The sequence below is a fragment of the Lontra canadensis genome, unplaced genomic scaffold (genome assembly GCF_010015895.1).
Source record: "Lontra canadensis isolate GAN:19392208 unplaced genomic scaffold, GSC_riverotter_1.0 scaffold13, whole genome shotgun sequence".
NCBI classification, from domain to species: Eukaryota; Metazoa; Chordata; class Mammalia; order Carnivora; family Mustelidae; genus Lontra; species Lontra canadensis.
The window spans coordinates 889,987-916,134 of record NW_022631007.1 but is presented as its reverse complement, the minus strand read 5'-3'; the positions used below and the strand labels follow the sequence as shown (position 1 = coordinate 916,134).

At 53.5% G+C, this 26,148-nt stretch overlaps 4 protein-coding genes across 10 annotated transcripts in view; 3 read left to right on the top strand and 1 right to left on the bottom strand.

The window, feature by feature from the left end:
- Positions 1–3,036: 3,036 nt before the first annotated feature.
- Positions 3,037–8,639, bottom strand: RETREG2 (reticulophagy regulator family member 2). Its single transcript, XM_032857245.1, has 9 exons — positions 8,262–8,639; positions 7,872–7,978; positions 6,810–6,840; positions 6,325–6,460; positions 5,832–5,916; positions 5,370–5,513; positions 5,118–5,212; positions 4,820–4,955; positions 3,037–4,555 (listed from the first exon to the last, which is right to left on the bottom strand). Exons 1-9 carry the CDS (start codon positions 8,540–8,542, stop codon positions 3,927–3,929), a joined length of 1,644 nt encoding a protein of 547 aa, XP_032713136.1. The 5' UTR covers positions 8,543–8,639; the 3' UTR covers positions 3,037–3,926.
- A 516-nt stretch (positions 8,640–9,155) lies between these two features.
- On the top strand, positions 9,156–14,428 carry CNPPD1 (cyclin Pas1/PHO80 domain containing 1). Of its 3 annotated transcripts, none has more exons than XM_032857240.1 (9): positions 9,156–9,226; positions 10,096–10,183; positions 10,635–10,743; positions 11,284–11,365; positions 11,528–11,648; positions 11,734–11,862; positions 12,434–12,495; positions 12,864–12,981; positions 13,194–14,428. In XM_032857240.1, the coding sequence occupies exons 2-9, from the start codon at positions 10,115–10,117 to the stop codon at positions 13,737–13,739; spliced, it is 1,236 nt and encodes a 411-aa protein (XP_032713131.1). In that variant the 5' UTR covers positions 9,156–9,226; positions 10,096–10,114; the 3' UTR covers positions 13,740–14,428. The 3 variants fall into 3 exon arrangements, with proteins under 3 accessions (XP_032713131.1, XP_032713132.1, XP_032713133.1); XM_032857241.1 differs by lacking the exon at positions 9,156–9,226 and adding an exon at positions 9,825–9,865; XM_032857242.1 differs by lacking the exon at positions 9,156–9,226 and adding an exon at positions 9,842–9,860.
- Positions 14,429–15,674: 1,246 nt separating this feature from the next.
- Positions 15,675–24,065, top strand: SLC23A3 (solute carrier family 23 member 3). Of its 3 annotated transcripts, none has more exons than XM_032857237.1 (13): positions 15,677–15,906; positions 16,492–16,711; positions 16,848–17,005; positions 17,164–17,261; positions 17,472–17,545; positions 18,184–18,365; positions 18,685–18,808; positions 18,964–19,078; positions 20,015–20,268; positions 21,051–21,156; positions 21,463–21,630; positions 23,070–23,165; positions 23,260–24,065. In XM_032857237.1, the coding sequence occupies exons 1-13, from the start codon at positions 15,806–15,808 to the stop codon at positions 23,547–23,549; spliced, it is 1,986 nt and encodes a 661-aa protein (XP_032713128.1). In that variant the 5' UTR covers positions 15,677–15,805; the 3' UTR covers positions 23,550–24,065. The 3 variants fall into 3 exon arrangements, with proteins under 3 accessions (XP_032713129.1, XP_032713128.1, XP_032713130.1); XM_032857239.1 differs by having other exon boundaries at positions 15,852–15,913; XM_032857238.1 differs by lacking the exon at positions 23,070–23,165 and having other exon boundaries at positions 15,675–15,906.
- A 1,254-nt stretch (positions 24,066–25,319) lies between these two features.
- The window catches only part of NHEJ1 (non-homologous end joining factor 1), a 76,376-nt gene continuing 75,547 nt past the window's right edge, over positions 25,320–26,148 (top strand). Inside the window, exon 1 of one of the 3 annotated variants that reach the window (XM_032857233.1) lies at positions 25,320–25,687. The gene's annotated coding sequence lies outside the window, so the exon portion shown is untranslated. Of the gene's footprint in view, positions 25,688–26,014; positions 26,034–26,148 lie in introns of those variants that run through there. The other 2 variants (XM_032857236.1, XM_032857234.1) reach the window with 2 other exon arrangements.

The window sequence follows — 26,148 nt, the reverse complement described above, 5'->3', positions numbered from 1 at the left end:
GGAAGGGGCATATCTCAGAGGTTTTTTAACCGTATCAGGAAGATTGAATGGAAGTTTGTAGAATGAGAGCCTTTGATCAGTATTAAATAGCAGAAAGGTCATCAAATTTGTATTTTAAAATCATCTAGTCACATTTAGGGATATGAATTTCCGCGGGGGACAGGAGTGTGAACAGGGGGGTGCCTGGGTGGCTCAGTCATTAAGCATCTGCCTTCGGCTCAGGTCATGATCCCAGGGTCCTGGGATGGAGCCCCACATGTGGCTCCCTGCTCAGCGGGAAGCCTGCTTCTCCCTCTCCCACTCCCCCTGCTTGTATTCCCTCTCTCACTGTCTCTTTCTCTGTGCCAAATAAATAAATACAATCTTTAAAAAAAAAAAAAGAGTATGGAAGGGGAAACTGTCCTAGTGTGTCAGGTAAGCAATGAGGAGGGTGTGACTCAGGGCTGTGTTACAAGTGACAGAATCAAGAATTAGGACATCCAATTAGCTGCAACTGGTGATTGCATGTGGAATCAGGGAGAGAAGTAGTCCTTTGTGGTTGGTGGTGCCAGCAAGCAAGATGGAAAATAAAGAAGCCTATCTGTTTCGGGGAGTGGGTGGCAGCGTGGAAAGAGTTTTCTGTATGCGGGGAAGAAAGCACCCATGGGATGTTCAAGTGAGGTGTCTCGTTGGGAGTTCCAGGCATGGAGTTGAGCTAAGATGTAGAGGTCATCAGCACGGGAGTGGAAACTGAATGGGTGGACATGAGAAATTGCCCAGGCAGTGAGAAGCAAAATGAACCAGTGACACACTCAGTGACCACCAACATTTAAGCGAGCAGGCGGAGGAGGTCCAAGGAAACGTAAGTCAGCCATTGAAAGCAAAGCCATATGGTGATAAGAGTTTCCTTCCGTGATGAAATTAACAGTACAGGATCGCATGTACATGTACTCTGATCTGCAATAACCCTTGACCAGAAAAACAAAATCTGCCCAGCACTACTACTAATCAAATTCTTCTTGAAGACTTCATTTCTGCCCTCTCAAGTCCTACAGATCACCCTTCAGAGTAGGAAGGCGGCTACCGTGACTCAGCTCAGCTCCCCCTTCTTGGAACCTTCTCCGTTCCCTCCACAGTTCCCCCATTGGACCATGTTGAACCTTCATCTCTGGTGATCCTTTTCTGAGCGCACTATAATTTGTCAGCTTGTCCATGAGCCAAGCAAGCCATCCCTGGCAATATTCTAACCTGTGCACGGCACGCTACATACAAGTATTACCTCTCTTGCTTCGGAAACGGTATTTCCAGTAACGCAGCCTAAAATTTAGTTTATGGCCAGCCACCTTACACTATTAGCTATTGGAATGTCTAGGTAACTAGAGCACAGGGCCCTTCCCTCCAGTGTAAATATAACCCACTCTTCTTGCCCCAGGCTGTACTCTGCAGGTGATTTTTGTTTAGCCTAAATTGTAGGTTTCACATTTCTGCTCATTTTTCTTTCACTCATAGGAAAAGTTTTCTTGTCCCTTTCATCAAGGGGCAGAAAATATCCAGGACACCTGTTAATGAAGAAAAAAACACTGTAGATAAACACATAAGATCCATCAGACCAAGGTCAATGTCCAGATTTGACCCTCATGGAACTCTTAATCTACGATGAATGTTTTGATCCAACTGAGACTTCTGGCTTCATCTTCAGACTGTAAGCTTAAGAAGGAGATGGGTTAAAGGTGAGACGTATAGCAGCCAGTTGGTTCTATTTTTCTTCAATTTCCTATTTGTGGATTAGAACTGTGTTCCTATTCCCTTCTGAAACCTCCAGATGATTAAAAGTTCATGTTCCTTAGAAGCAGAGGACAGGGCCTCAGTCAACTCTAACAGATGATCTCCCAGGCAAAGGTGAAATAAAAGAGAAGGAAAATGTCCCCACACACTTTGGAGAGACACAGTATATGAGTCAACCCCCAAAGTCAGGCAGCAAGACAGTCCCTCCAGCTGAAGGCAGAAAAGGCCCTCCGCTCAGGTCAGGGTTTTCTCTAATATTGTTCTTCCCCACAAAGAGCAAGGACTGCTAATTTGTGAAGCTGAGATAGTAGATTGGCTCTCTATGACTCCCAAGTCCTTGGACATCTTCCCATTTGTGCCCTTTCAATGGACAGGGGCTTCCCATTCCAGCGCGACTGCTGGAGCCAAACTGCTTGACGTCTAGATCCTGACTCCATTACTTACTAGGACTGTGGCCTTCAGGGAAGTGAACTCATCTGTAAAATGGAGTTACAAATAGTACGTATCTCAAGATTATGAGGAAAAACGTGACTTACTAAAATATAAGTCACTGGGCTGCCTGGGTGGCTCAGTCGGTTAAGTGTCCAATTCTTGGTTTCAGCTCGGGTCATGGTCGGAGGGTCCTGAGATACAGCCCAGTCAGACTCCGCGCTCAGAACAATGGGCCTGAGATTCTTTCCTCCGCCCCCTGTCCCTGCAGTCCCCCCCCCCCTCCCCCTGCAGCTCTGCCATCCCAGCGCACTCTTAAAAAAAAAAAAACAAAAAAAACCCCACAAAACATCAGAAGAGTACTGAGCACATATTACGCCTTCAGTTAGTGTGAGATACTATTCCTTCAGTGTACCTCAGCCTCAAATCAGCTTTGATATGGGCATTAGGTCCTACGTGTTTGGGTCCCCAGGATAGACAAATCATGCCGAGGGAGCAAATCGGTAACACGTGGATAGGTAAGGACTTCTGAGGACGTTGTAGGCAGGCTTGTAAACAATTGTTACGGCCCTCAATTTCTATCGACTGGGAAGACGAGGCAGTTTCCTCCTGCATATACTTTATTCACACATGCTAAATCTCACTAAACGTATCACACTGTCAGGGAAGAGGACTAGGGGCAAGTTGGGGCTGTTGGGGTAATGCTTGCTTCTGGCCTTTTTTTGCACCAAGGTAAGTCTGTCACCAGGAGCGAGGGAGCTGGGGACACTGGGAGCAGTGAGGAGGGAACAGAGCAGTGTGGGAGGTAGCTCCCAGTGAGGAAGGGAGGGAGGGAGGCAGCAGTTCTAGCCAATCAACACTTTATTTTTCCAGTCAACACCCGCACAGATGTTACCGTCCACCTCCTGACCCTAACAGGGGGTCGCATCACACTGGGACCATCTGTGGCCCCCAGAGAGCAGTCTCTTTATTCCTTCCTCGGATAGTAGGAAAGCCCTTTGTTCCAACAGGACAGAGCTCCTGCTCACTAATGCAGCGCTGGCGCACATGCTGTGGGACTCCTGCTCTCCCCCCTCATCAGGGAAGGCCATGTTGAACTACAACACCGGCGCAGTGGAGCTGACATGGGTGACAGTGGCCTGAGCGCATCACCACTGGCCTGACCCACCACTCCGGCATTAGTCTGTACCACCCAGACAGGGGCCTCCCAAAAGCTTAGCCACGGCCTGCTGGGAAGGAGGAGCTGGCCAAGAGTGGGGATTGAGCTGCTGAGGACAGGACACAGCCAGGAAATAAAGCAGAGGGAAACGAGGGACAGGAGAGAATGATAAAGTGCCCAAACTAAACCACCAGTGGGACACGAGGACAGAGCAGCACAGGTCCCTGAGGATAGGAGGAAAAAAGAAAGGGACAGACCACCAGGGCTTGAGGCATAGTGGAATGAGAAGAGAGATGAGGCAGGGAGGCAAGTGCAGGCTGTGGGAAGGACTTCCCTAGCCCTGTTCACATCCACTAACCCAAGTGTAAAATTATTTACAAACTTAAAACCAGTCCCAGGCACGGGCACCATACCAGGCCTGGGACAGCAGGCAGGCAGGCAGGCAGAGGGTGGACTGGCTACCATCTGACAGCCAGCTTCCCCACGCATGACCTCTCCCTAGAGCAGGGAAGAGGAAACAGTGAAGCCCCTAGCCAGGAAACCCTACTGTGCCTGCAACGCCTTCCCCCATGGCTCATGGCTCTGCCACGGCCTGAGCCTCTTGGTCTGACTGTACCAGAGACAGGGTGTCGGGCCCTAGGGATGCAGGGGGCGGAGCATCAGGGGGCTCTGAGGGTGTCTCTGGCCCCAAGCCCAGCTCAGCATTCAGCTGTTCCAGCTCCCCCTGATCCAGCAATTCGAAGTCCTCAGTGGTGAGCGCCTCCTCTTCCTCAGGGGCAGGAAGGGGCTGGGGCAAGTCCTGGGGAAGAGGTGGGAGCACTGAGGGGGAGGGGACCGGATCACTTTCAGCAAGGCAAAGTAAGGGTGACAGGGTGCTCGGTGCAGTGGTAAGGTTACCACTCACTGCCTCCGGGCTCAGTGTCTCCACCGGTCCTCCAGGGGAGAGCTTCGCCCCATCTGTGGGAGAGCCCGCCCCATTGAAGTGCGTGTTCACAAAGTGAAGGGGAGACGAGAGCCGAAGCAAGGTTTCCTCGGCTACTACATCTTCCTCCTCCTCCTCCGAGTCCAGATCTTGCCTTGAGAGGGCCTGAGGGAGCCCCAGCAGGTCTTCAGCAGGAGGGGCTGGCTCTGTCTCCTCTCCTTCCCCCAGCTCCCGGCTCAGGGCCTCCTCTGGCTCACTCGGCAGGCTCTGCTGGTCCAAATCTGTGCAGGAAACAAAGGGTCAGGAATGGGTGGATGGGCCTGCTGTTCTGAACCATCCCAACAGGCAATTAGTCCAAGGAGGAGACTCAGAACATGGAATACTGGACCAGGCCTTGGATCTTAAAGTCTTTTAGAAGCTTGAAGTCACATTAGAGGATCAGTTCCCAAAAAAAAAAAAACATTTATGGGAGTGACAACCAGAGAGCACAGCCAATAACCACAACAAAGAACAGGAAGATTTGAAGGGCAAAGGGCTTCTCATACCCTCGGAGACATCAGTTAGCTGTGGAGTTGTGGCCCGGGATACAGAGAAGCCACCACTCTCCAAGATAGAAGCCTCCTCGTCTGACAGCTCTGAGTCTGTAATGGCCAAAGCCAATGCTGTTTTCTTCACATCCACCTGCAGGAGGACCCGAATGACACAACAGGTGAAAAGATAAAAGACAGAATTTTTCAAAAGCACCCCCACCGCCACCGACTCCCACCCCCTTGAGGAGAAGCTGCTCCAATGCAGATTCTCCTCCAATCTTCTATTTGACACCCCATCTCCCTTGGACCTCACCACCGGGGAGAAGCCGGCCAGTTCTGCTTCACTTTCGCTCTCTGTCTCCGCCAGCGGCTCATCACCTCCGGGGGGTGCGTTCTTCCCCTGCCGCTCTAGAGAAACGAGAACAGCAGGTCAGCGACCAAGCAGAGACAGTGGTGGGGGATGAACACAGCCCAGAAACTGGAAAGTAAGTTCCAGGACACTTCATGAGCCATGCCCCCAACGCCCCCCCTCGCAGGACCCCTCCCGGGTATGGGAGCCCCTTACTCTTCTTGTCATGTTTGTGATGCAGGGCGTCAGCTTCTGCCTTCATGCTGTAGTCCAACTGCATGAGCAGGGGCTCCAGGCGGGTGTACATCCTCTGGATCAGCTCATGGTAAACCACCAGGGGCCACAACAGGATGCTCAGCACTAGGGAGCAGAGGGTTCACTCACAGCTCCTGAAGTCCATTTCATAAGGGCCCCCATTTAATCGGTTCCCAAAAAGAAAAGGCTGAAGGCTTTCTGGAGGCTGTACCAACCTCCTCCCTCCACATCTACTACTCTCCTCCCCAGATGACTCTTGCGCTATTACTAACACACCAGCATCCCCTGGAGATCTCCGTAAATGGATAACCAAACAGAGAGAGAGAGCACCACCCTCCCTTAGAGTCAGTCAGTCTCTTTGATTCAGTCCAGTAAGAGAGAAGAAAAGGGCTTCAAGAAAGGCAGGGGTTAAACCCTACTCACAGATAATGTAGGAAATCATAATCCCCGGAACATAGTGTCCCAGCACAGCCAGCACAGCACAGCCAGAACAAACTCGAGCACAGAACTGCAGAGAAGAGCAGAGGATCTAAAAGGAATATGCCCCACTCATCCGGGCAAGAAACTGCTGCTCAGCTGATAGAAGGAGGAGTGTATGCCTTCTCAGGATGCGGGCATCCAGTCTAGTCAAGAGGATGCCCGAGACCACCAGTTCAAGAAGTTTACACTAGACATCACCAAAACCTATAATGCAAACTGTTCTGCCCTGACAAGAAACAGTGTAAGCACATCAAACACGACTTCCCTGAAATGAGACTACTTCTGCACCAAGCTACCACCGGTGAATGCTGCCTCAGAAAGGCTCCAGCCCTCTTCCTTCAGTGTCCAGCCAGGAGTTTCACATTACCCCTCCCCGCCTCCCACCCGCCTCCACTTCCCCACACTGCAGGAAACTGTTCTAGGGCGTGGAGATTACCTGAGCTGGATTCTGCCTCTTGTACTGCAGCAGCTCCTGCAGGTGAATCTGGAAGGTGAGCCAGCTCTCAGCCAGGTATCTGCACAACTCGGGCACACTCAGCAGGTGCGGCCGGGCGCCTGACCCCGCACCCTCACTGGGGAGACATGACATGACCCCTGGAGGCCTCAGACACCAGCTTCCTAGGCACTCAAATCCCTCTGAGAATGCCAATGAGATCTTCACTCTGAACGAGTGGACAACCCCACCTCCCAAAGGGAGGCTGTCCTGATCTTGGGGAAGCAAAACCAAGAGTTTCCAACCCTCTGCCCCGGAAAGGAGTAGGCACCCAAACACATAAACAGGAACCCAGGACCAAACTTGTCGCCGGTCCATTTGCTACGCTGGGGTCTGTGCCTGCAGAAGCTGCTGTGCACCGTGGTGACACTGGCACCAAAGCAAGACAAGATTTGGGTATTTGTTTTCAAGAGGTGGCCTGCACTCACCTGTCAGAGTGTGGCTCCTCTGGAGATGATGCTATAAAAAGAGGAGGGGAACTAGTTGAGTGGTAGGGCTCTGGGAGACACTCCCCGGGGCAGGAATAGCTGCCCCTCCTCTGCATTCCCAGAGCACTTTCTTCAGATGGCAGTTGCAGAAAAAATTACATCGTTATGGTTGTTTGTACTTGTATGTCTGTTTCCTTTTTTTTTTTAAAGATTTTATTTATTTATTTGACAGACACAGATCACAAGTAAGCAGAGAGGCAGGCAAAGAGAGAGGAGGAAGCAGGCTCCCTGCTGAGCAGAGAGCCCGATGCGGGGCTCCATCCCAGGACCCTGAGATCATGACCTGAGCCGAAGGCAGAGGCTTAACCCACTGAGCCACCCAGGCGCCCCTATTTCCTTCTTTAAACTCCTCTCTTCTCTTCAAATATTTTATTATTTTTAAGTAACCTTTATATACTCAACATGGGGCCCAAACTTACAACCCCAAGATCAAGAGTCCCACGCTCTACCAACTGAGCCAGTCAAGCACTCCGAACTTCACTCTTTTCAAACGTTTTATTCATGTTTACATCCCAAGCAGCTCACACAGCCCGACATCTACTTGCTCCTAGAACACCTATTTAGTAGACCCACGGATAACAACAAAACAGAACCTAATACTTCTGTGATCCCTGTAACACGCATAACTCTACCACAAACATAACAGTATTAACTCATTCAGTCTTCGTCTCCTTGCTTAGTAAATTTTATCCTCCTTGTTTCATAACAGAGAAAACTGAGGTTAACAGAAACTGAGTGGTTCTTACAAGGTCACATGCATGACAAATGGCAGAACAAGCAACAGAACCCAGGTAATGTAGCTCTACAGTCCACACTCTTTAACTACTATACTCACTTAACACTGATTTTAAGAGGGAAATTCTCCATTTCGGGACTGGGGAAGTGGTGGTGCCTGGGAGCTGACTGCCTGCTGTCCATTTTCCCTCCCCTTTCAGCCCACCCAGCGGGGTCAGGCACAAAGCAAGTGCACGACGGGGCTTGCTGAATGAAGTCAACACTCACCTGAGATGTCAGGGAAGAAGCGAGGCTGCCAGAGATCCAGCAGAAAATAGGCCAAAAGTGAGACGCTGAGTAGGAAGAAGGGCCGGAGGGACGACGAAGACAGCAACCTTAGGAAGAAACAGGCACCTCGGCGGTGAGTGGGTAAGAGGCTCCCGCATCCATCGCCAAAGGCGGAAAAGCGCCCACTGATGGGGGAACGGGAACCTCCAGGCCTAACTCGAGACCCGAGATAGAGGAATGGGGCAACCCCGACGGACAAAAGCCGGGGGAAGGGGGTCATTCCACCGGGGCAGGTGTCAACCCTGGGACCCCGAATGGTGCTCCGGGCCCCTCCCGCCCCCGCTCGCCCGCGCTGCCCGGCCCCGCCCCCTCCTCCTCCGCGGCCGTTACCAGAAGAGGCCGTTGAGAGCGGCCGCCGTGACCAGGCTGTGCAGCGGTTTCTCCCACACCAGCAGCCGCTGCGCTGCCGCCAGCACCGCCTCCCAGCCGCGGAGCCGCAGCCACAGCGTCGTGGCCAGGCGGCCCACCGCCTCGGCCGTGGCCGCCTCCTCCTCCGCCTCGCCGGTGGCCTCTCCCATGCCTAGGCTCAGACCCAGGCCCAGGCCGAGGCTCAGGCCCAACCCCGGGCCTCCACCCGCGCCGGTGTTACCACCGCCACCGCCGCTCGCCATGGCCCCGTCGCAGCCGCCGCCCGAGCCCGCGAGGAGCCAGGGCTGCGCGGCCGCCGCCGGGGGCGCGTCAGGCGGAAGGGGGCGCACGCCGCGGAGAGCGCAGTGGAGGCCGCCGAGGCCCGTCACGTGACGGCAGACCGAGGAGCCCGTCACGTGACGCACCCTAACCGCCAGGATAGGGCGTCCGCGCCTGTGCGCTGGAGGCTACCCGGGCGCCTGCTTCTGCGCAGGTGCGTGTTGTGGCTGCTGGAGTCGGGAGTCTCCGTCTGGTTGTTAGGGTACTCTCGTCGGTGGGGCCCGGAGGACTGTATCTCCGCGTTTCCGCACTGTGGCCCGTTTTCTTCTCCCTGTATAGGCAGGGCGCCTAGGGAGTCGATACTCCCGATGTGATGCCGACCGAAGGGGCAGGAAGTGGGGTTCCAAATGCCTAGTGTCGCGGGTAGGATCTGCTTCTGCTCGGGAAGGGCGGTGGCCGTCCCATTACTCAGCCCTTGATTTACTGGTCCTCCCAGTTCCCTCCCCTCAGCGGATAAACAAACACCAGCGCGTGACTCGACCGACTCAAAACAGCTTCACCTACTTAAAAAAGTTGTTTCCTCTTCCTCCACTTCTGTAGACTTTACTGCCAGCGCGTATTGGAACGCTTTCCAATCCCTTGCTCAAACAGGAGATCGGGGGTGCGGGGTGAGTTTAAAAATAGAATCCTGTTTAGATGTTTATTTGAGGGAGCATAATACCATTTATTGAGGCTTACAACGTACCAGGTGCTTTATGATCCCTTGTGATCATTTTAATTTCTGCAGTAACCCCACAAAATACGTAATTGGGTGTAGAATTCAAACTAGTGAAAGGAAGGTATACAGCAAAGTTTCTCTGCCACCTTGACCACAGTGCACCCACTGTTTTTTTCTGTATTCTTTCCGATGTTTTGTATGTACATTGTTCTGTGTGTGTACCTTTTTCAAAACATTCAGCAGCGACTCATACTGCATTTTGGTTTTATTATTATCTGCTTTGCTACGAAAGGGTCAGCCGGGTTCGTTCATCCTCGCATGGTTCTCCGGGAATTGTTCCTGTTACCCAGACGAGGACACGCTGGGGCTTAGCTCTGGGACTCGCCCGGGCTCGGGGCGATCAGGAGGAAGGCGAGCCCAGCTCGTCCGTGGGGGTCGGTGCTGGCGGCTGGGCCCAGCAGGGGGGCAGGAAGTGCCGGGCGCTGAGTCTCCCGCAACACCCCCGCGGCTAGTAAACGCGAGGCCGACGCGCGGTGGGTTAGACTCGCTGCACGCGCCTCGCAGCCGGGTCTACTCCGCACTGGGTGAGGTGAGCGCCCCGAGCCCCCGAGGCCCGCTCCCGGAGCCCGGATCTCGGAGTCCGGAGCCCCTCCCGGGGCGGAACAGGAAGAGGCGCCCGCCAGCCCGGCCCCGCCTGCCGCCGCCGGCGCGAGGACCGGGGGCTGCGCTGGCCAAGGGCGGCGGTCTGCGCTGGGGAGCACGGCGCGCAGGCGAGGGCTCGGCGGCTTCCTCACCACGCGTCCCCTTCCACGTTCGCAGGGCGGCGAGTGGCGGCACGATGGACCTGGCCGGGCTACTGCTGGACGAAGAAGGCACCTTTTCCCTCACCGGCTTCCAGGACTTCACGGTGAGAGGGCGGCCCGCCCCCTCCGCGGCCTGTCGGTGCTTGAGCTCGGACCCCGGGCGCTCCCCTGGGTACCCGAGTGGGGCTGCCACCTCGCCTGGCCGCTGGGTACGGAAGCCAGGCGGCAGCCGCTCGAGCCTTGCCTACTCGAGGCGCCGGCTCCTTGGGCCCCGAGGGAGAGCCGCGGAGTAGAGGAATGGAGATAGGGTTAGCCAGCGGGGACCTGCACGGAGGAACTCTCCTGCGTAGCAGTCAGTGGAGGAGGATTCCTGCCCTCCCCCCTGCCATTTGTGATAGGCTGCCCTTGGCATATAACCCGAACAACGGGGCAGGTTAGGGCGTGGGCCGCATTAGCAGTGAGGTGAGCCTGCTGCCCCGCACCCCACTTCACGCTGAGCCAGGATCTCTATCGTTGCCTTGCCTGCCTTTCACCCTACAACACCTGCCGTTTCAGTTCCTCCCCGGGCACCAGAAACTGAGTGCTCGAATCCGAAGGAGACTGTACTATGGCTGGGACTGGGAAGCTGACTGCAGCTTGGAGGAACTCTCCAGCCCTGTGGCAGGTTAGTGTTGCGTGATTGGACAAGTGAGAAGCCTGAAGATGGGGTTGTCAGCAGTCACCAAAATGGGCAGGTGTGTACCCCATGAGCTACACTGTGTGGCCAGTACTAACTTATTGGTACCTGGTATAAGGACTGGCTTTCCATTTCACATTTTTCCAGTCTAGATGAGTAGAAAACAGTGCGGTCTTACAAATTTATATTATTCCTGATTTGTATATGAGACACATAAATGTATCCCAAATTCACAGGGTGTGTTTATTTCTCAGATGAGTGGGGCAAAAGACAAATCTAGGTAATTTTTTCAGGTGATCCAGAAATAAGCCTCCCTGCTGGAAGGAGCTGAAATTCAAATGTAGAATGGGCCTTTTGTCTCAGCATGGGAGAATTTGATCTACATTGTTACTGTGGTCCTGTCTCTGAGGCTCAGATCATACAGATCAGAGTTTTCTGCTGATAGCAGTGGAAACTGGGTGTGTTGGGGGGGCAGGGCGGTAAGGGAGGAGTTGTTTGCCTACTCTGGCTTCCTTCTGCCTCCTGCAGACATTGCTGTGGAACTGCTCCAGAAGGCGGCCCCCAGCCCGATTCGCCGACTCCAGAAGAAATACGTAGCTCATGTGTCCCGGTGAGCCTGGAATTGAGGGGGACCGGATAAGAGTGTTTGGGCCTTAAAGAGAGGGAAATGGTTATGCCTAAAGAGAAGATGTAAAGACCCAGGGATGCGCATCCTGAGTGGTGAGAGTGGAAAGACCCTTGGGATTAATTAGGGATCCTTTCCATCACGCAGGGAGGCGTGCATCTCCCCATGTGCTATGATGCTTGCCCTGGTGTACATCGAGCGGCTCCGGCATCGAAACCCCGACTACCTACAGCATGTGTCATCTTCTGACTTGTTCCTGATCTCCATGGTAGGACGCCCCATCCCCTTCATCTCCCTGGTGAGCTGGGAGCTGGGAGCCAGCTCTTTCCACTCCACTTCTGGTTCCTTTGCAGATGGTGGCCAGTAAGTACCTCTATGACGAAGGGGAGGAGGAGGAGGTATTCAACGATGAATGGGGAGCTGCAGGGGGTGTGGCGGTGCCCACTCTCAACGCCCTGGAGCGGGGCTTTCTGAGTGCCATGGTGAGTGGCCATTCTGTCTCTCACTCAGTTCCTCTGAGCTCTTCTTATGTTCCTTTCATCCTCTGCTTTTCTCTGTCAGCGTTCTGTAGTTTCTTTGTTTCTCTTTTTGCCTCTTCTCCTTGTGTCTTTCCTTATTAGTGGCTTCCCTTCCCACACTTCTGGACCAGCCACAGCCTTTGGAGGTTCCTGGCATGGTGAGGCCAGAAATGGAGCAGCCGCCGCCCCCCAGTTCCTCAGGCCCTACATGTTACACTCTGAGTCAGAGCTTATCTCATGGGGTTCTGATTATTTGTAGCCAGACTTCTTCTGCCTCCTGACTCTGAGTTCCCTACAGCCCGGTCTTAGGATTATTTTCTCTCTTTTCCCTTAACGGAGGATGTCTTGTGAAACCAGATAATGTGGTGTTAAATGAGTTAATATATAAAAGCTCTCAGAACAGTGTGTAGCGCATGGGAAGTGCCAAGTCAGTGTCCGCGGGAGCAGTGCTTGTAGCTGGTGCCGTAGTCCTGGTTGTTAAGTGACAGTGGCTCATCGCTGAGCTTGCTCAGTGCCCTTGTCTTCCTACCCGTAGGATTGGCGTCTCTACACTGACCCTCGGGAGATCTTTGAGGTGCTGAGCTGGCTGGAGAGCTGGTAGGTTCTAGAGTTGGGCAGAGGGGCTCAAGGGATTTGAGGGGTTAGACCTCAATCATAAGTCGACGGTGGGGGGGGGTCTGTGTAACTGGAGTGGGGAGGGATGAGACAGGAAAGAGAAGTGCCCAAGGTAGTGGTTCCTAAACCTGTCTGCCCTCTTTGTAATCACCTTGGGAATGGTGGGAGGCGCTTATTTAAATACAGATCTTAGTGTCATGCTCAGCTCCTAGATCGACAGGTAGGCTAGGAATGTGCACGTGTAACAGGTTACCCTGCGTGTCCTGGTGGCTGCCTAGGGGAATGAGGCCACCACCTGGCCAGCTGCGGAAGGGGTGTAGATGCCCTCTGTCTTCCTTCCCTGCCCACAGTGTGGCTGCGCAGCAGGGGCGGCGGCGGGGCTGGTATACCTACACAGACCTGTGTGTGCTGCTGGAGCAGCCGGCCTGGCAGTTGGCCCTGGGCTCCCTCTGCCAGAGCCTGGCAAAGGTGAGGAGGGTTGGGAAAGACGGGGGCCGGGTGTGGGCTGGTGTGTAGGGCGGGATGAGCAAATGCCGGAGGCCTCAGGAGATGGGGTTTGAGAGTAGATGGTGAAAGAGAGCTCTGACTTGAGCAGACAAGGTAAGGGGTGGGCGCTTTAAAGACAGAGCAGGTTTTGGGGGAAGGGTGTTTGGGCACTGACTTTTCTTACTTTCCCGCAGCTGTCCTGCCTGTTGGCCATGGCATATGTGAGCAGTGTGGCCTTGGCAGTGGCCTCAGTGGCCGTAATTCACCAGTCCTTGGGCCTGTCCTGCAGCCCCTCACCAGGCCCTCCAGACCTTGGACTGGCCTCCAGGAGCCTCTTGGAACCCTGCACACCTTCTTCCGTGCCGCAGTGCCTGCCATGTCCTATTAACATCTCCAGTGGCCAAGAAGGTGACGCAGGGCTGCATTCACTGTGGGCCAGTCTCCTGACCTCACTGACTCCTCCATCAGTGCCTCCCCCAGACCCGCCTTCCCCTTCCGCTCTTCTCCAGAATTGTCCCCTTTGCCGGAAGCTGCAGAGAGACTCCCCAAGCTGCCATGCCTGCCACCATGTGAACCATACAGTTCCCACTGGGCCCCCCAAAGCCGGGTACCACTCCCATGGCCTGGCTCCACCCTGGCCCTGGAGCCCAGTGCCCCCGCTGCTCCCCCAGCCCCAGCAGTGTTCCCTCTTCAGTGTCATGGAGCTAGCCCGTCTCAAGTCTTTCATTTTCCCAGGCTAGGTAGGCCTCCAAGGAATACATTAAGAGGATCTGGGAGTCCTTGAGAACCTGGAGGGGCAAAGCTTGATTTAGATCCTCTCTGCCTCTCTGGGTCCTCGGCTGGTCCCTGTCCTTCTAGGGGATGGAGCTTAAGGGGTTGTGGGGCAGAAAGACTGAAGGTCACTCACTCTCCTAGACCTCAGTGGCTGGCTGTTTGCCCAGGGTGGTGAGGGTACCAGGGGAAGCTTTGGCTTGGGGACCAGGGCCATGTCACAACCAGTCAGAGAAGCCCCCATCTCTCTACCTCCCCGGGTTCTAGACTTGCTGTTGAGTTCCCTAGGAAGGAAGGGGAAAGTGGGGGGAGGGAGGGAGGGGATGTTGACTGGCAGCCTGTGTGATGTCCCTGAAGGAGGAGAGCCAGGGACGGATAGGGCCAAGGTGGGATCTGCCAAGGGAAGGCAGGGGGAGGTGGGAAACCGTCTCCACACCCATCCCCTGGATGTGGCCTAAAGGAACCAGGGACTACGGACATCTTCAGCCTCACCCTTTTGTCTTCCAGCCTCTTCTTACTACCTTGCACCTGGCCTTCACTCTCCTCCCGTTCTTCTCCTGGGTGTTCTTTTCACAGGCCACTCTGGCCACTGCTTTGTATCTGGGTTTTTCACGCTTTTGTAGAACTGAGATTTCAATAAACAGTGTCAGTTGCATGGCCTGGATTCTTAATTCTGCCGCAGCCCTGGAAGAATTCCTCCTCCCCCCACCCCATACCTGGATTCTAAGCCTTTCTACTTCCTGAGCCCGTCATCTTGCAATTCATTCTCCCGGAAACCCATTTTAGAACTTACCTGTTTGAGAGACGCCTGGGTGGCTCAGTGGGTTGGCAGTCTACTCTTGGTCTGGCTCAGGTCATGACCTCAGGCTTATGAGATTGAGCCCCACGTTGGGCTCCATGCTCAGTGGGGAATCTGCTTGAGATTCTCTCTCCCAAATAAATCTTAAAAAAAAAAGGGGGGGGCGTGCCTGGGTGGCTCAGTGGGTTAAAGCCTCTGCCTTCGACTCAGGTCATGATCCCAGGGTCCTGGGATCGAGCCCCACATCGAGCTCTCTGCTCCGCGGGGAGCCTGCTTCCTTCTCTCTCTCTCTGCCTGCCTCTCTGCCTACTTGTGATCTCTGTCTGTCAAATAAATAAATTAAAATCTTAAAAAAAAAAAAAAGAACTTCCTCGTTGTTCGATGATTAGACTCCCATTTCAAACTTAACCCTCAACCCAGCTCCCAGCACCCTGGGGCCCCTAGTGCTGCTTGGCTTGGTTGCTGTGGGGCACAGACTCTACCATGCCTGAGGTGGGCCCTGTCTGTCACAAGTTCTGGGGGTTCCCTATCCTGGTGGATCCTGAGAGGTCAAGGGAAGCGTCCTTGGGAAGCTCCAAGGACACCTCTCTCTATCCTGACTTCCGGTCTGGTCGGACGCATGGTGGTAGTTGGTGTTCTTAAGACAAGTCCAATGCTGGGTTATCATTGGAAGAAGGAAAACCTTTCTGGCCCTTGGACAGGGTGTCTGGGACAGGTAGTACTGCCCATTAGGGGAACTACCTCGAAACATGGGGCATTTTTTTGATGGAGATAAACATCTGAAGGGATGCAACCTGCATTCAGCTGAGCAGCCTGGAAAGCTTCAGGCCCCTCCCTTACGAAGAATTCCCAAGACAACTTTTGAACGACCCCCTGCCCCAGGACCTCACGTATATGAAAAGCCTGTTTATCTGAACCTAGACCTTTTTTTTTTTTTTTTTTAAGATCACAAGTAGGCAGAGAGGTAGTCAGAGAGAGAGAGGGAAGCAGGCTCCCTGTTGAGCAGAGAGCCCAATGCGGGGCTTGATCCCAGGACCCTGAGATCATGACCTGAGCCGAAGGCAGAGGCTTAACCCACTGAGCCACCCAGGCGCCCCAAGAACCTAGACCTTTTTAACACATAAACACCAAATTGTTTTTGCACATTTTGAGAAAGATTCCATTTGCCAGGAATGTACCTACATGTAAATTAAAACCGGACTTTGCTTTGTGCAGCACTTTGCCAAGAGCCGGATCATGATTTTGGAACATCAGGTCACCCGCCGTGGCGCAGCTTGTGGTACACCAGTGGCCAGGAAAGCAGCGATATCCGTTGGCGTCATAGCTGCTGCATCCAGGTTGATGGTACATAGTGGGAGGGCAGTGGATTCTTGTTCATCTGGGCCCCGCGCTTTCACATAGGAAATACTTACCATCAATCACCTTCATTTCTCCTTCCTGTTGGGGGTGGAAATGGTCTGGAGTTGTGGTCACTGTCGCCATGCACTGTGGACAGATATTACCCATGCGTTTCCTTCCCAGGCAGCCCTGGGGGCTGGGCCCCGAAAAGGTTGAAAACTGGGGTAGCAGTGATCTTTCCAAATCACTAGAAATTTCAGGGTTTCCAGTGAAAAAAACCTCCAGTGAAAAACCTCCCCAGAATATTTTATAAGTCTTCTTCTCCCCCACCCCCCACCTTATCCTGCTTTGCAGAGCTTGGATTGAGATGGAGATTCTTGGGGGGAGGGGTCCAGAATGTGGCTCCCCAGTTAATGGGTGATGGAATTTGTACAAGAGCTGGGCAAAGGTGAAAGGACCTGTCCTGCCCCAAATCCCTCATCCCTTTGCTCCGCTTCACTGACCCTTTCACCCCCTCCCCACTCCAGGCAGCTAACTTCATCCAAACTCTGACCTCTTACACTCTCTACTTAACTCTGGCCCAGGGCAGCCAAGACAAGAAGCAAGCAGGGCAACATGAGCCGATCATCCCCCCATCCCATCCAACTCCAGTCCATGGGCCCCCAGAATGCCCCGGTTCCCCTGCTGCTGCTGCCGCCGCCGCCGCCACCACCACCACCTGATGTACAAAATCCCTCCTCTCACCCTTGGGCCTCTCAGTGTGGGCCTCCTCCCTGGGGCCTCAGCTGTCTTCTGGCTCTGCAGGTAGGCGCAGAAGTGCAAGAGCTGGTTCTGACTGAAGAGGCATTTGGGGGGAGTAGGAGTGGCATGAGAAACCCTCCGGAAATAGGTATTTCTAACCCTTTTCTAAAAACCACCCTTCCCATTCCTCCCCCTGCAGCATATCTTGGTCCTGGCTTCTCTGCTCTGGGCCTCCCACCTGCTCCTGCTTCCAAGTCTCCCCCCGGGAGAGCTCTCGTATTCCCCTGCCCAGCTCTTGGCCTCCAGCCTCTTTTCCTGTGGTGTGTCCACCACCCTGCAAGTCTGGATAGGCAGCAGGTGAGGGGAACTCCCTGGAGAGAAGGGGGCGGTGTGTGTGTGTGTGTAGGTGTGTGTGTGTGTAGGTGTGTGTGTACTTGTGTGAGTGTAGGAGAGGCCTGAGAAGTTCTTTGGGCTGCCATGCTTTTCTAGACCTGCCAGGGCTGCTGTTCCTACAGGCTCCCTCTTGTCCAGGCTCCATCCTTAGAGTTCCTTGTCCCTGCTCTGGTGCTGACCAGCCAGAAGCTACCTCTGGCCATCCAGACACCTGGAAACTGTGAGCACAGAGCAAGGGCAAGGGGTGAGGGTGGGGTGGGCTGCCAGTCGGAGCCTCCAGGTATAGGTGGGTGCAGGATGGAGAGTGGGCAGTGATGGGAACGGCTAGGCTCTGGAGTCTTGGAGCTGTGCCGAGCCCCAGGTAGGATGGTGGAATACTGGGGTTCTGTCCCACTTACACTCTCCTCTCCATGCCCCCCACTTTTCCCAGCCTCCCTTCTGCTGCGCCTGTGTGGGGGGTCTGGCTGCCATGGCCTGGGGCTCTGGAACACTTCTCTCAGAGAGGTGAGTGCCTGGGGGTGGGGAAGAGGAGGGCTGCCATGTTGCCAGGATGGAGGAGGTTCTAGTTTCTAGTTGGTGGGGCCTGAGATGGTCTGGGGGGAAGGAGCTGAGGCAGAGATCCACATCTGGAATTTGGAATTCAATAAGAAGTCCAGGTTGACATCAGAAAGGACCAATACCTACCATTTACATCGATGTGGATGGAACTCGAGGGGATTCTGCTAAGTGAAATAAGTCAAGCCGAGAAAGATAATATGGTTTCATTCATATGTGGAATACAAGAAATAGCACGGAGGACCATAGCGGAGGGATAGAGGGAAAACTGAATGGGAAGAAACAAACCATGAGAGACTCTTGACTCTGGGAAACAAACTGAGGGTTTCAGGAGGGGTGATGGGTGGGGGATTGGGGGGATGGGGTAACTAGGGGATGGGCATTAAGGAGGAGGGACCATGATGTGATGGGCCATGGGTGTTATATGCAATTAATGAATCAATGAACAGGACATTGAAAACTAATGATATACTATATGTTGGCTAATTGCATTTAAATTAAAAAAAAAAAAAGTAGTAGTAGTCCAGGCTGAGGTCAACTCCACTGAGCAGAATGCTTCCTCTTTGTGCTTTTCTTGGCTCCTCCAGGTGTCTGGGGCTGTGGTGGTATCCGGGCTGCTCCAAGGCACCCTGGGGCTGTTGGGGGGTCCTGGCCACTTGTTCCCCCACTGTGGACCTCTGGTGCTGGCCCCCAGCCTGATGGTGGCAGGCTTCTCTGCCCACAGGGAGGTGGCCCTCTTCTGCTCTACTCACTGGGGCCTGGCCTTGCTGTACGTAATTCCTGAGAGGCCTGGGGTGGTGACCAGTGGGTTGTGTGGGCCTGGGGGTGGGAAGAACAGCTGGCCCTCCTCCCCAACTCAGCAGCTGTCTGAGCAGGGTCGATCCTTCATGGATTTAGAATCCTGAGCTTTTTCTGGATTCATTTGGTCTCCCACTGACCCCTCCTCCCCCTACCAAGGTATCCTCCTTCCTCTCTTCTCTGGGACCCCTTTAAGGGAGTTCTACCACTCCTACCTCCATTACCAACCCCCCTCCCCCCAAACAGGATGCCTGCTTCCTCTTGCTCCTGAAGCTCCTTCTCTCTCCTAGGCTTATCCTGCTTGTAGTGGTCTGTTCTCAGCACCTGGCCTCCTGCCAGTTACCCCCCTGCCCCTGGAGGCCAGCTTCAAACTCTTCCCCTCAAGCTCCCATTCCCGTCTTCCGGCTCCTCTCGGTATGTGGTGGTCTGGGGAGGGGCAGTCGATGAGAGAAGGACTGGCATAGAACGCTTACTAAGCCTGCTACCTTTGGCTTCTGCCTGCCCCTCCAAGGCTGGCTTGGAAGGTTCTGGGTGGAGGGGCTCTTTCCTGTCTCAGTCTTGCCGCTCAGGTGCTGATGCCAGCGGCCTGTGTGTGGATCATCTCCGCCCTTCTGGGTCTGCACGTCATCCCCCCGGAGCTGTCTGCCTCCCCTGAGGTGCCATGGGTCTGGCTGCCTCACCCAGGTAGGTTTCCTCTTCGTCCTTCACTCTCTGACTCGAATAAAGGGTCTATTTCTTCAGACTCACGATTGAGTGAATTTCATTTGAGTTAAATCCTGTGTTTTCTCAAAAACACGCAGGGGAGAGGAGTTGCCAATCCGAGGGTCAGGGCTGGCCCCTCGTCACAGGTGTTTTGTTGCGTGTTAAGAGACATCTATAAGCCCACCACTCCCTATTGATACCCAATTGCCCAATTTATTCATTTGTTACCACCACCCTCCACAGGCATTTGGGTCAGTGACCTATGTATAAATATTGCTTTTGAGGCATTGTGCACAAATGTCATTCATTTGTCAACTTAATACATGTCTGTTGATTGCTGATTTTGTGCTGGACATATGATAGGGAACATAGTGATGAATATAACAGACACAGTACCTATACTTATGAAGCTCTTTCTGCTGGGGAATGCAGATACTAATTAGTCATCAAAGCAAGTGTGAAATTGCATGTGGTATGTGTCACAGTGGGGAGGTATGTTGTGTAATGACAGCTTATAATGGAGAATCTGACTTTATCAGACAGATCAGGAAAAATATTCTTGAGGAAGTGATCTTTGAGCTGAGATGTGAGAGATGAGTAGCAGCCAACAGGGTGAAGGCATTCTAGGTAGGGAGAATGCAAAGGCCCTGTGGTAGCCAGCCACACAGCAAGTTCAAGGGCCTGAAACAAGGCCAGCGTATCTGGAGTGAAGGAAGTAAAGCAGATTGCCATGAGCAATGAAGCTTTGTAGACCGTGGCAAAGGGATGAGTCTTTATCCTGAGTTTGTTGGTTTTGTCCCAAGACATTATCTTAAAAAACAATGGGCTCTCGAGGATTCTTGCGGCACAGAGCTTTGGAGGCAGGGGGATGCTCCAGACTTCAGTCTGGCCCCAAGGTGGCTCTCTCTCCCTCCCCAGCTGAGTGGGACTGGCCCTTGCTGACACCCAGGGCTCTGGCTGCGGGCATCTCCATGGCTTTGGCAGCCTCTGCCAGCTCCCTGGGCTGCTATGCCCTGTGTGGCCGACTGCTGCAGTTGCCCTCCCCACCTCCACATGCCTGCAGTCGTGGGCTGAGCCTGGAGGGTCTGGGCAGCGTGCTGGCTGGGCTGTTGGGGAGCCCTATGGGCACTGCCTCCAGCTTCCCCAACGTGGGCACAGTGAGTCTTATCCAGGTATGTGGGTGGGGGTGGGGGTGGGGGAGCTGGAGGTGTGGGTGAGGGGAGGAAACTCACACTGACTGGTTGCCATCTCTGTCCAGCGTTCTGTCAGGAACTCCATATCAATGATCTCATTTAGGGAGGTGCCTAGAAGTGGTAAGGGGCTAGGAGTGGGAGGAAGACACTAAGTCACCACCAAATTCCTTCTATGCCTCAGGCACTGTACCCAGGCTGGGAGTCTGGCGAGATCAAGTCATATAAAGTCCCTGATCTCTTGGGCACTTCAGAGGGGGAGAGGCAGACAATTTAAGGAACAAAGTAATATAGGGATGCCTGGGTGGCTCCCTATCTTGGTTAAGCGTCTGTCTTCAGCTCAGGTCTTGGTCCCAGGGTCCTGGGACTGAGTCCAGCATCAGGCTCCCTGTTCAGCGAAGAGTCTGCTTCTCTCTCTGCCTGCTGCTCCCCCTGCTTGTGCTCTCTCTCTCTCTCTTTCTGACAAATACATACATAAAATCTTAAAAAAAAAAGGAAAAAAGTAAGATGATTCCAGAGTGATAAGTCCTATCAAGAAAACAAAGCAGATGAAAGTTAAAAATAAAATATTTTAAAAAGAAAAAGAAAGCAAAGCAGGGTAGTAGTGGGATAGTGGTTGAGAAAAGGAGAAGCCTTCAGGTAGAGTGCTTCTTGGGAGGGTCATGTTTGAGTTGGGATCCAAATGATGAGAATGCGCCAGCTGGGCAAAACCCTTGGAGAGTCGAGGAAGAGGTGGTGTTTTCTGGCATCTCTTCTTCACCTAGGCTGGCTCTCGGAGAGTGGTGTACTTGGTGGGGCTGTTCTGCATGGGGCTTGGGCTCTCCCCGAGACTGGCCCAGCTCCTCACCGCCATCCCACTGCCTGTGCTTGGTGAGTGGATGTATCAGCAGGCCTGGTATTGAACCAGCACTCACCCCGCCCCCAGGACAGCCCAACTGGCTGGGTGTGGCTGGCCACCTCTCTTTCCGAACAGCATCCCCTGACATATTGATAGCTGTGTGTGTCAGCTGCCCTCATTTCCCCCCGCCCAACATCTTGACCTCTTGACCGGGCTTCTGGCATCATTGGAAAATGAGCCTTTTGGTCGTCCATCTCCATCACCACCTGCCCCACCCTGCAATCCTCTCTGCTATTCCAGCCCTTCCCAACCCCCTTAACTACTTCCCTACGAGACAGGTGGGGTCCTTGGGGTGACCCAGGCCGTGGTTCTGTCTGCTGGATTCTCCAGCTTCCACCTGGCTGACATTGACTCTGGGCGGAATGTCTTCATTGTTGGCTTTTCCATCTTCATGGCCCTGCTGCTGCCAAGATGGCTTCGAGAGGCCCCGGTCCTACTGAGCACAGGTGGGAGAAAGCAGACGGATGGGAAGGGGAGTTGGACGGGATTGGGAAAGCAAGAACTGGAGGCTTGGAACTCTCCAGACTCCAGGTCCCACACCCTTTTCTGGGCTTTGGCATAAATAGTTCATCCATTCGTTTAACAAATATTTATTGAGCACCAGACTACCCCCTTAGGATACAAGGTACCTCCAGATGTTCCAGTCCAGTGAAAGAAAGAAGACATGTACAGACGTAACAGGAAAGGTTCAGATAAGGAGCTGGGTTGCTCGGCAGCAAGAGAGAGAGTTTCTGTTTGAGATGATCCAACTTAAATTTTATGGAGAAAGTAACATTGAGCTAGTTTGACTTGAACATATTCAGTGAGAGGAAGCTCATTTCAGGTGGGGGAACCATCATAAACAACGACTTAGAAGTAGGAAGTCCTAGGGTATTTCCAGGGAGCAGCAAATACCTCAGTTTGTTAGTGCAGCCTAGCCAATAGCAGTGGCACTCAACTGAGGAGGATTTTGCCCCACAGGGAATATTCAGCAAAATCCAGAGACATTTTTGGTTCTTACAAACAGAAGAGGGGATTGTTATTGGTATTTAGTGGCTAGAGGGGTTCTGCTAAATATCCCACAAGGCACAGGACAGGCCCCCTCAAACAAAGAATTATCTGGTCCAAAATGTCAGTAGTACTGAGGTTCAGAAAACCAGGCTAGAGCATAGAAGGTAAGAAGTGGGAAGTAAGGGGCTCCTGGGTGGCTCAGTTGGTTAAGTGTCTGCCTTTGGCTCAAGTCACAGTCCCAGTACCCTGGGATCGAGCCCCACATTGGGCTCCCTGCTCAGCAGCAAATCTGTTTCTTCCTCTCCCTCTGCCCCTCTGCCTGCTTGTGTGCCATCTCTCTCTCAAATAAATAAAATCTTTAAAAAAATAAAAAGCGGAAAGTAAGGTTGGGGCTTTTATTTATCTATTTATTTATTTTAAAGATCTATTTTTCTTTTAGAGAGAGAGGGTGCTAGTGGGGGGAGGGGCAGAGGGGGAGAGAGAGAAAGAGAGAGATTCCTCAAGCAGACTCCCCACTGAGCAGGGAGCCTGAGGAGGGCTTGATCCCAGGACCCTGAGATCATGACTTGAGCTGAAACTAAGAGTCGGCCACTTAAACAACTGAACCACCCCAGCACCCCAATGGCTGGGGCTTCTAATACCAAACTTTTGAGAGCCTGGATCTATCTGGAGGGCACGTGGATACTCAGAATACAGGATGATGGACTGGGAACTTGTGGGAAGGGCCTAGGTGGGGGAAATAGAGAATAGGGGGACAAAGGTGAAGGAAGATGGGATAACGGTTCAGAAAGACCTGTCCTTAGCCCAAGACTTAGACTTAGGTCTAGGAATATAAGACTCATTGACCCTGCACAGCATCAGAGTTCCCTTCCTGCCTGGCCCCAACCCTCTATAGGCTGGAGCCCCTTGGATGTGTTACTGCGCTCGGTGCTCACAGAGCCCATCTTCCTGGCAGGATTCTTGGGCTTCCTTTTAGAGAACACCATTCCTGGTAAGTTGAGGCCAGGCCCCAGCACAGCGGGGAGGAGCCAGGATGTTCTCACTTCCTGGGTAGGGCAATAGCCTGACAAACCTTTCTTTTGCAGGCACAAGGCTTGAGCGAGGCCTAGGTCAAGGGCTGCAACCTTCTTTCACTGCCCAAGAGGCTCAGCTGCCTCAGAAGTCCAGAGAGAAGGCTGCCAAAGAGTATGAGCTTCCTTTCCCCACCCAAAACTTGCGTATCTGTATTCCCCAGCCCCTCCATTGCCTCTGCCCGCTGCCTGAAGACCATGGGAATGAGGAAGGAGGGCCCTCTGAGCCAGGAGAGACAGCTGATTTGTTGCCTGGCTTTGCAGAACATTGTCCTGAGTCTAGCAGAGAACTTGGTTCCCAGTGATTACCGGGAGTCCTATTCCTTCCCTGGTTAGTTTACCGTATCTCCCAGCTTGCTGGAGAGTCAGCTCCCAAGTTCTAATTTCTCCTAAGAAGAAGGTGTGTGTTTGCGCATGTGTGTGTGTGTATGAGAAATGGGCCCACCTTAAGGTCTCATTTCCCAATAGGTGTGTTGCCTTTCCTTTTCTTAATTAGGCGTAACAACAACAACAAAAATTAATTAGGCCTAACTGTTCCACGTTCCAGGCAAGGGCCACAGTTTAGTGGGCTGTGATCGAATGAATGAGATTCTGCATCTGAACTATCTATGGTCAAACCCCAGCATTCACTTAACAAATATTTATTGAAGGCCTTCCATGTGCAAGGTTCTGGAACTACAGATGCGTATAACATAGGGTCCCTGCCCTCTTAAGGAACCTATCATTATAAAGACCTATGTAATTACTAACTAAAATCTAAGGTAAAGGCGGCCTGTAATAAAGATTAAAACAATATTATGGAAGCCAAAAGGAAGAAAAAATTAATTCTGATTGTGGATAGAGGCAAACACAGGCTTTCTGAAAAAAGCAGCACCAAGGGAGGCCTTGACGGGAGGAGGATTTTTGCTCGTGTAAAGTGGGCGGTGAGAGTATTTCAAGCTCAGGTATCCAGCTGGAGCAAAACCATAAATTGTAGAAAGCAGAAAATGAGTTGAGGGATTTCAAGTTTTTCCGTGGTGATGGAGCATAAATATGGGTCTAAAAGGAAGGAGAAATGAAGACAGGAGAAAGGATGAGGTCAGACGATGGGATTTATGCATTTAAGAAGGATCCTCTCTGAAACGGTTCGAGCGCTGGTGAGGACCAGAGAGATTATCTAGTGAAGTTCAACCTCCTTATTTTATTTATTTTTAAAATATCTATCTGTCGATCGATCTATTTATGGTGGGGGGAGGGGCAGAGGGAGAGGGAGAAGCAGACTCCCTGCTGAGCAAGGATCCGCGGGGCTGGATCCCAGGAACCTCAGATCGTGACCTGAGCTGAAGGCGGCCGCCTAACCGACGGAACTAGGCAGGCGCCCCTCATTAGATTTAAAACAAAACAAGCGGTTCGACAGGTAGGGGAGGGAAGTGATCTTAGTTTACTGCCAAGTCCAAATCCAGACACCCCTCTCCCGCACCTTCTCTGGCATTCTTTTTACTCCGCCAGCGTGACTTCGAGGGGCGCCCACCACCACCTCATGTCCTATAGCAGCGGGTCGCCCAGCCCTGTTCCGGCTCCCCTAGGGCGCGGCGGACCCCCAGCTCTAAGAGGTCGGTCCGACCGCTCCGAGGTCCCAGATGCCCCGCCCACGTCGGGCCCGGGCCCCGCCCTTCTGTCCCGAAAGGCCTCTACCCTAGGCCTTTCGGTTTGCGTGGGCTAGCCCGCCGCGGGGAGGGCTGGAACTCTCGCGGCCCCTCACGGTAGGTGGAGCGGGTTTCGAACCGGGGCCGGGACTCGGCCCGGTGCCGGGCGGTTGAGAGACCCCGGGGGCCTGCGCGCGGGAGAGCAGGCGGGGACCCGCACTCGGCCTGAGAGCCGCGGCAGACCTCCGGGGGTGGGCGGGGCGCGTGCGCCGCGCGTGCGCAGCCCGCCTTCCGGCGGCGAGGCAGGGTTTGTGAAGCTGCTTGGTGGTGGGCTCCTCCCTTCTGCAAAGGGACTGGTGGTCCGCTTTGTTACCCTCGAGGGGCCCGGAGCCGCGTCTCAGTGCGGCCGGTGCTGTCGGAGGCCGACGGCGATGGCCCTCGCAGCGAGGCCAGATGGAAACTACGCCGCCAGGCGGGGCTTCTGGGGTGGGGCTGCGGTAAAGCGAGCGAGGGTTGGTCCCCACCAGAGGGCCGGGGCGTGGCCCAGTCTAGACGGTCGCTGGGGCCTTGCTGCCCTCTGCAGGATGACAGGGAACTGCGCCGAGAGAGGAGCTCTGCTGAGGGGCGGGACTCCGTGCGGACCCGGGTTCTCTGGCGACCTCCTGCTGGCCCTCGACGCTCTCCCGCTTCATTCAAGAACAACGAACGGGCGAATCTAGTTAACGTGACAGTTAAAGGCGGCCTTGAAGGGGGGAAAAAATGAGATACAGAGGTCTTGGACTCAACAGGACGCGCTTTGTGGGAGCAGCCGACACCAGGTCTGGTGCTGAATGTTTTAGACCTTCCTATGGGCTTGATCCTGAGCACATTTTGAATTTCTGTCCCAAACAGGACAAAAAACAATCATGCAGTTTGAGGGTTTTGAGCTCCCAGGCTTCTGAAGCGTTGGGCCAGGATAATCAACCCAATTTGGGGCACTCTTACAAGACGTACTGCAGAGTGCCTACAGAGGACAGAAGGGCTTGGCGGCTTCACTTGTTTACTTGCATTTGTGACCTTTTGCAACGTGGAACCCTAGTGAGGGGGAGCTTAATCATTCCAAGATTCCCTCCCTGTGGGACCAGCACGTGGCAAGGGACTGATGTCCCATCCTCCAAACGCAAGGTTGTGAGGCTGCTGCGAATAAAAATCACAATATATATTTACTTTTCATCCAACTATTGACTGCACAAATTAAGTGTTGTTACAAGACCATGCATCAAAAGCTAAGTTATGGTTG